The sequence below is a fragment of the Equus quagga genome, chromosome 1, assembly GCF_021613505.1.
Source record: "Equus quagga isolate Etosha38 chromosome 1, UCLA_HA_Equagga_1.0, whole genome shotgun sequence".
Lineage (NCBI taxonomy): Eukaryota > Metazoa > Chordata > Mammalia > Perissodactyla > Equidae > Equus > Equus quagga.
The window spans coordinates 93359867-93368129 of record NC_060267.1 but is presented as its reverse complement, the minus strand read 5'-3'; the positions used below and the strand labels follow the sequence as shown (position 1 = coordinate 93368129).

The 8263-nt window shown below is 61.9% G+C and overlaps 1 protein-coding gene across 2 annotated transcripts; it reads left to right on the top strand.

Annotated features, from left to right (window-relative positions):
* The first annotated feature begins 176 nt into the window (after positions 1-176).
* On the top strand, positions 177-7987 carry SLC2A6 (solute carrier family 2 member 6). 2 transcript variants are annotated; one of them, XM_046671177.1, is made up of 10 exons: positions 177-328; positions 873-1035; positions 2050-2256; positions 2889-2988; positions 3636-3847; positions 4221-4373; positions 5008-5116; positions 5500-5685; positions 5894-6039; positions 7145-7987. In XM_046671177.1, exons 1-10 carry the CDS (start codon positions 237-239, stop codon positions 7298-7300), a joined length of 1524 nt encoding a protein of 507 aa, XP_046527133.1. In that variant the 5' UTR covers positions 177-236; the 3' UTR covers positions 7301-7987. The 2 variants fall into 2 exon arrangements, with proteins under 2 accessions (XP_046527133.1, XP_046527138.1); XM_046671182.1 differs by having other exon boundaries at positions 187-562.
* The last annotated feature ends 276 nt before the right edge of the window (positions 7988-8263 follow it).

Genomic DNA, 8263 nt, shown 5'->3' with positions numbered 1-8263 from the left:
CATCCGCGCCCCGGGAAAGCCCGGCCGCCCCGCCCCGGCGCCGCGCCAGCATCCGAGCATCCGCACCGCTCGCGGCCGCGCCATTGGCCGGCGCCGGCTCTGCAGGGCCGCCCCGGAGCCAATCGCAGCCGGGGGCGGAGCTGCGGGCTCGGTCGGACGCTCAGAGCGGCTGCGGCCCAACGCGCCTCCGGACCAGCAGCGCCGCGCTCGGCGCACCCTGACCCGACAGGCCGGCCATGCAGGAGCCGCTGCTGGGAGCCGAGGCCCCGGACTATGACACCTTCCCCGAGAAGCCGCCCCCGTCGCCGGGAGAGAGGACGCGGGTCGGGTGAGAGTCGCTGGGCATGGGGGCTGCGGGTCTGGGCTGGGGATGGCCCTAGTCCCCTCCAGCGGGCAGCCGGCTCCCGCCTTGGGCCTCCACTGACCTTCGGTGAGTGGCCACCAAGGGGCCATGTGGTCCCCTCCTGCTCCAGACACTCCAGACCTATTTAAGGAGCTGGTTCCCCCGAGTACCAGGCCCATCCCCAACTGGCACAGACAAGGAGACTGAGGCCCAGAAAAGGTGAGGGGCTTGCCTAAGGTCACACAGTAAGCTTTGGGTGGCAAAGCTGGGAGCAGACATCAAGCTTCCTCTTCTGGAGAAAAGCGCTCCTGCACCTGTGTCTCAGCCACTGTGATGGGCTGCGAGGAATGTCCTCATGACCTGGGGACTTCCCAAGGGAGCTGGCCCTGGAGAGGTGCGGCTCTGACTGGCCCTGGACGCAGCCCTCCCAGACTGCCCTCTGGGCCGGCAGTCACTGGACTCAGGACAGGCAGCAGTTCGGTGAGGAGGGATTCAAAGACCCTGGTCGCTCTGCACCCCCCACCCCCAGGGCCACACAGAACAAGAGGGTGTTCCTGGCCACCTTCGCCGCCGTGCTGGGCAATTTCAGCTTTGGATATGGCCTGGTGTACACGTCCCCCGTCATCCCAGCCCTGGAGCACTCCTTGGATCCGGACCTGAGTCTGACCAAAACCCAGGCATCCTGGTTTGGGGTAAGGGCCATGCTGAGCTGGAGAGGGGCAGGGCAGGGGTCAGGGACCCACTGAGCTCTGTCAGCAGCTAGGCCCTGGGACCCCCTCCAGGGCCCTGGTCTGCCCCCTCCCCACCCACACCAGGCTGCGGGACAGGCAGCGGGGGAGTGAGGCCCGAGGATGGCTCTGAAATAAATGGGGGAAGTGAAAGCTGACAGGGAAGGAGCAGTGGGGAGGTGTGCCTTCAGGTCTCCCCGCAGGGCTGTGGGTTGCCCAGAACCCCCAAACCCAGAACTGGGCTGTCACAGCAGAGCAGACACCTCCCCGGATGATGGCGCAGGGGCATCAGGGCCAGTGGAGAGAGGCCCTGGTTGGGGCCAGGAGGGCGCCAGGACAGACTGTGGGCACGTGGAAAGGAAGAGCACAGGCCTGCGAGCCCCAGGGTTTGAGAATTATAATCTTAGTGGCCTGGGATTTACAACACTACTTAGTTGCTGAGACAGTAGTACCCAGTGTGTACTGAGCACCCAGCCTGCCACGTGTGTGCTGGCACTTTACGTGAGAGCTGGCTGGCTCTGGGACCAACCCTCTCTCCCCATAATACAGCTGAAGAAAGTGAGGCTCGGACAGGCTGAGCAACGTGCCCAAGTTGCTGACTGGATCCTTCTCACTACACTCTACAGGGAATCCAAGAACCCCCAAATCTTAAAGTCCCAGGGGCTTCAAGTCACAGATTTCCTTGTCTGCTCTATTATGATATTAGACATTGAAACATCCAGCTGGACAGAACCACTGTGGACATGTGGCCTCACCTCTTCCCCAGAGCAGGATTCCCCATTGTAGCATCCCTAACAAATGGTTGTCCACATGCTACTTGTATACCTCTGGAGATGGGAGGCTCACTACCACATGGGGCCTGAGTCCTGTAGCCCTGGCTCCCAGGGTCAGCCTGGAAAAGCAGCTGTCTCTAAGCTCTGATAGGGGAAGGGGGTGCTGGGTGCCCAGACCTGTCTGCCATGCACCCTTTCTCTGCAGTCCGTGTTCACCTTGGGCGCGGCAGCTGGGGGCCTCAGTGCCATGGTCCTCAATGACCTCCTGGGCCGGAAGCTCAGCATCATGTTCTCGGCTGTACCCTCAGCAGCCGGCTATGCGCTCATGGCGGGTGCCCGTGGCCTCTGGATGCTGCTGCTGGGGAGGACACTGACAGGCTTCGCCGGGGGGCTCACCGCCGCCTGCATCCCGGTAAGGCCAGGACTTCCAGCCCAGGCCTCTCACGGCCTCAGGACTGTGCAGACCACCACTTAGCCAAGGCCTCCTGGCCTCCGAGCCCACAGGTCAAGGGATGTGTCTTCCAGGGAGCTTCAGCTCTCCCCAGCAGGGCAGCTGATTTCGGGGAAATGTGTCCCGAGCTGCCTCCACTCTGGGCTCCCCAAACTTCCTACCCCATTTCTTGACAGTCAGGCACATTGCTCAATTAAAGAAAATCCACATTGAGCAACGGAGAGGAAACAGAAGTGCCCGCCCTGGGCCCTCCCCTGGACGTCTCATCTTACCCACATCTCCACACACTCCCAGTCTGGGGCTGGGGCCAGCCCAGCAGGGGACACAGACCCCTGGGAGGAGCACAGACCAGAATCTGGGTGCCCTTGGGCCTCCCAGTTCCCAGCCTCACACTACTCCTTTCAGAGCTGAGCGCTCCTGCCCCCTGAGTTAGGGACACAGGCCTGAGGGAGGCCACGCAGTGAGTCATGATCAGGACAAGACGCCCCTACATCCCACTTCCCGGGTTTTTCCAGGGCCACCTCTCCCATCTCGGCCAGGCCCGGGAACCTGCCTTCTCACCAAAGGCCGGGCTGGGGCAACATGTCTTGCAGGTGTACGTGTCTGAGATCGCTACCCCAGGCGTCCGTGGGGCCCTGGGGGCCACGCCTCAGCTCATGGCAGTGTTTGGATCACTGTCCCTCTACGCCCTTGGCAAGTATCATCTGGATGAGATTAAGCACCTCTGGTGTGCAGGCTGGGTGGGGACAGGGTGCCGCTGAGCAGACATGGCTGGAAAGGGAATGAACACATCCCAAAACGAACCCCAGGCTGGGAGGCAAGAGACTTGCTCGGCCACCACCTTGCTGTATACCTCAAGGCAATTTCTTCCCCTCTCTGGTCACAAGCCCCATCCCTAACTGGGCAGTGAGGGCTTCTCCTGGGCCAGCAGTCTTTGAACTGTCTTTTCACAGCAGAATCTTTCCATCGAATAGTCTTAGATGGGAAGTCTGTACAGAAAAGAGATAAGAGCTGGTTGGGGGGCAGGGTGGAGTTGCAGGTGGAGGCCTGGGGCCCTGCCTGCCCAGGCTACCCCTCTGTCACCCTGCCATGGCCCTTGAGACCCTCTGAGGACCCCCTACGGTGTGCTGGGCCCTGGGCTAGGGGCCAAGCAATCCCTGTGGCCCTCCTGGGCTAGATCACAGAGGCCTGGGGCAATCAGGGTAGTCTTCCACAGGACTAGGGAAGCCCTGTGGCCCTGGGACTAGCCCTTGACGGCAGACGAGGTGGCTCAGAGGCCCCAGTGGGAGGGGCTCTGGGTGCAGCCTGGCCCCAGCTCCTCACCCTCTCCTCACCCCTAGGCCTCCTGCTGCCCTGGCGCTGGCTGGCAGTGGCCGGGGAGGGGCCCGTGCTCGTCATGATCCTGCTGCTCAGCTTCATGCCCAACTCGCCTCGCTTCCTGCTCTCACGGGGCCGGGACTCGGAGGCCATGCGGGCGCTGGCCTGGCTGCGAGGGGCTGACACCGACATCCGCTGGGAGTTCGAGCAGATCCAGGACAACGTCCGGAGACAGGTGGGGAAGGGGTGGGCGCCCACAGCTCGATGTGGCCATGGCCAGTTCCTAGGCCTGTCTGAGCCTCTCTTGCTTTTCCTGGAAAACGGAGATTCCATCAAGCAGTTCCCACTTCCAGGAACCTGGAACGGTGGGGGATGTCCATATGGTGGGTGCCTGGGGACCCAGAGACAAGCAGGAGTCTGCTTTGGCCTACCCTCTAATGCAAGAGCCTGGGGTTCGGGCAGGGGTCCCCCGGGCCTGTCGCCTGGCCTGAGTGGCCTCAGTGTGCAGGTTCTTTCCTGGAGGAGAGAAGAACAGAATCTCCTACTCAGCCCCCTGCAGTCCGGCCAGGTGGGGCCTGCTTCCCTCAGCGGCCGTCTCCTGTCTCCAGAGCAGCCGCATGTCGTGGGCTGAGGCCCGGGACCCCCATATGTACCGACCCATCCTCATCGCCCTGCTGATGCGCTTCCTGCAGCAGCTGACCGGCATCACACCCATCCTCGTCTACCTGCAGTCCATCTTCGACAGCACGGCTGTCCTGCTGGTGAGAGCCCAGGCCCTGTGCCAGCTCCGCCCCCAGCAGCCCTTTCTGAGCACCTGCTCTGTGCCACATGGCAAGGGAGCATACACCATGCGGAGACCACTAGGGTCTCTTAACTGTTTTTGTGCCATGTACTTGTTCTCAGAATGTTTGTAAGTAAAGCTTATATGTTTTAAAATAAAATATACAGGATTACAAAGGAAATCAGTTTTATAGAAATGCAGACCTCTTGGGGACCATGGACCCCAGGTTCAGAGCATCTGCCACTCGCTGAGGAAAGTCACTTCCCCTCCAAACCTCAGCTTCCTCCTCTGCAGAATGGAGATAACAGAGTCTGGCTTCATTGCGCTCAAAGGGAGATGAGATTTGAAGATTGGCAATAGCACAGTTCCACTGGTCATTGTCATGCCTGGATTCTGTGCTGGCCCTGGGCTCAGCGGTGGGCACAGCATTTGTGCCCCGGCCCAGAGGCCCAGCAGGCTAGGCCGGGTGACCAGAGAGAGCACCTGGCACAGCGTGGGTGCTCAGTGGCTCAGTGCTCCAAGGGAGCTATGGCCATGGCTTGGGGCTTTAGGGGGCCGGGGGGACAGGAGTGGCAGGCCAGGCCCCCTCAGTCCCAGTGGTTTCCCTCCCTCAGCCCCCGAAGGATGATGCAGCCATCGTAGGGGCCGTGAGGCTCCTGTCTGTGCTCATCGCTGCCCTCACCATGGACCTGGCGGGCCGCAAGATTCTGCTCTTCGTCTCAGGTGAGCTCCGGCCTGTCTCCCAATCTTATTCATTCACTCCTTCAGCAGCTGCCACGAGTTGTGCCAGCCCTTGCGGTGGGCGCCCTGTGGCTGGGAGCTCTGGAGGACCTGGGTGAGACCTGCCCTGTTGGCCTCTGCCTCCGCAGCACCCGGCACAGGACCTGGCATGCACCAACTGCTGCAGAAAGGTCTGCTGGGGCTTTGTGTGTGAACAAGCTGACTGCGACACACCATGGTGGGGGTGATGGAAGCTCGGACGTGGGCTGGAGTCAGAGCTTGCTGTGCCACGGTGTGCAGGGCACTGAGGGGCTCATGAAGGGAGCGTCCAGAGGAACAGCTGGCTCAGAGTCCTGGCCCCCTGAGGGCCACCTGTCTGTCCACAGCAGCCATCATGTTTGCTGCCAACCTGACACTGGGGCTATACGTCCACTTTGGTCCGAAGCATCTGACCCCCAACAGCACCATGAGCCTGGAGGGTATGCCCCTGGGGGGCACAGAGCAACCCCTGGCGACACCCACCAGCTACATCACCCTGGTACCCCTGCTGGCCACCATGCTCTTCATCATGGGTAGGTGTGGCAGGGACGCCATGGGGCAGGGAGAGGGGCCTCTTGTGGGTGATGTGTGGTAGCCATGCTTGTCGTGGGGTAGGGTACTGCTGTCCTGGTTTGTCTGGGCTGGTTGTGGGGGGAGGGGTCTCAGAGCTCAGGGGAGACAGAAGAGGCCTCCCCCAGCCACCCCACAGGGCCTGAGCCCGCCCCTTGCCCCCTTCGGCAGGCTATGCCATGGGCTGGGGGCCCATCACCTGGCTCCTCATGTCGGAGATCCTGCCCCTGCGGGCCCGCGGCGTGGCCTCGGGGCTCTGTGTGCTCGTCAGCTGGCTCACGGCCTTCGCCCTCACCAAGTCCTTCCTGCTGGTGGTGGTGAGTGCTCAGCCCCAGCACCCCAGGGACCTCGCCAGCCCTCTCTGGGGCTGTGCCGAGGGCTTCATCATGTCCTCTAAGCCTCACAGGGGTCCCCCAAGAGATTAGCACACATCCCCTGCACACCGGAGGCCAAGAGCCATCAAGTGACAACACAGCAAAGCCTCCTTCATTGCAATAGCCGGACATGAGCTCAGGGAACTGTTCTGAGAAGTCAGGTGACTTCCCAGGCCAGGGTGGGGCCAGAGCCCAGAGAGCCACACCCACCCATGCTGTTCCCTCGGACAGCTGGACCTTCAGCCTTGGTGGGCAGTTTGGGTGTCTGAGCAGCGTGCCCTGCTGACCAGACCACATGCAGCATGTGTGCAGTGCCCTATCCTACACACAGCTCTAGGCTGGCTTAACCCCACTTCTTGGTTCAAAATCCCAGCAGGCCCTGACACCAGTCTCCAAGTCCCAGCTCCCAACTCCCAAGAGGAGAATCTGATTGGAGAGCTTGGGCCAATGCCTACCCTGGTGCAGTCAGTGGGTCAGGGCAGGGTGGGGGGCACCCAGAGTGGGTAGCTTGGCTAGGAGGTGGAGCATGCACAGCCCCAGCAGATACACAGATAGGCGTGGGCTGGGGAGGGAGGACGGGGTTTCGGGGGCTGGGGATGGGACACAGGGGGATGGCTGGGGGGTGGGGCCAGAAGAGCATGAGCGTGCTCCCAGCCAGGCTAAGGTGGCAGGCCTCCTGCAGGTGGGAGTGTGGAACAGCTGAAACTCAAAAGATAGCACACTGGGACAAGGGAGAGAGGTGGGTACCTGAGCAGAGGCTGAGGCCTGAGGGCCAGGCCCGGGCAGGCTGTGCTGAGTGGGGGAAGGAACTCCTGGGCCCACCCAGAGGAAGGCTGCGTGCAGATGCCCAGGGTCTCGGATGCTGTGCTAAAGCATCTGGATTTTGTGCTGGAGGCAGGGGGGAGCCCCAGGTCTCTGAGCGAGGCAATGAGCAGATGAAGGCCCCCCCAAGGCTGGCTAACAGCAGCAGGGCCCATGAAGCTCGTCCTAGGGTGGGAGGACCCTTGGGTTCCCTCTGTGTGACGCAGCACCCCCTCTACACCCCCAGAACGCCTTCGGCCTCCAGGTGCCTTTCTTCTTCTTTGCTGCCATCTGCTTGGTGAACCTGCTGTTCACTGGCTGCTGCGTGCCCGAGACCAAGGGCCGGTCACTGGAGCAGATCGAGTCCTTCTTCCGCACTGGGAGGAGGTCCTTCCTGCGCTAAGTCAAGGTCCCTGCCTAGGAGGGGCCAAACCACTGGGTGGCCAGGCCTCTGTGTTGTCCACAAACCTGCACCCCAAGTCCAGAAAGCAGCAGCAACCTGCCATCAGCCAGAGCACAGGAGGACCGGCCAGAAGCACGACAACCCCCCAGAGTGCGTGTCCTGGCTCTGGGCAGGCAACACCCATCCAGCCTGGGCCCCAACTCAGGCAGCCCACAGAGCTGCACACTCACTGGCCAAGAGCTGCTGATGGAGGAGGCAGCTGTGAGCCACAGGGGAGCACACTGCCCAGGGCCTGGAGACAGGGCCCTGTAGGGTGACATAGGGCCCATTTCCTTACTCCTGAGCAGAGGACACCCCCCACAGAGGGCTGTGATGAGGACACAGACACAGGGCTGGAGGTGGCCGAGTGGCTCCGCACAGGGACATCGTCACATCATCCTGATCACTCAGCCACCACTGAGCATCTTGGCTACAGGGAAGAAGACAGATCTGCACCTGGGAGGGCTTGTGGAGGCCACAGGGAACGGTGCGGACTCCCACAGGCTGGGGCACAGAACCCAACACAGATCTTCCGCCTGTACTCGCCAGTACAGTACCCTCGGGGGGCTCTCGAGGGCTCGTGTCTGCAAACCATGTTCACTCTATTTGTAAAAATAAAGAAATCGGGCCTGCAGCCCTGGAGAGGAAGGAGCAGGCCTATTCTAGCTAGACCCAAATTCTCAGCCAAGGTCACCAGGTCCTGCTGCCCTAGGGGGGCCCCCTTTACAGCTACCCGCGACCTGTGCCCAGGGAGGCAGAGAGAAGGAAGGGGTGAGGCGGCCTGTGAGGCAGAGCCCAGCCAGGGGGTCAGCCCTGCCTGATGGACTCCAGCTCCTCATAGCTGTGTGACCACTGTCCTCGTCTGCGGTGCTGTGAGCAGGCTCAAGACAGGGCCAGCAGCATAGCAGGTCTGTGATAAAACAG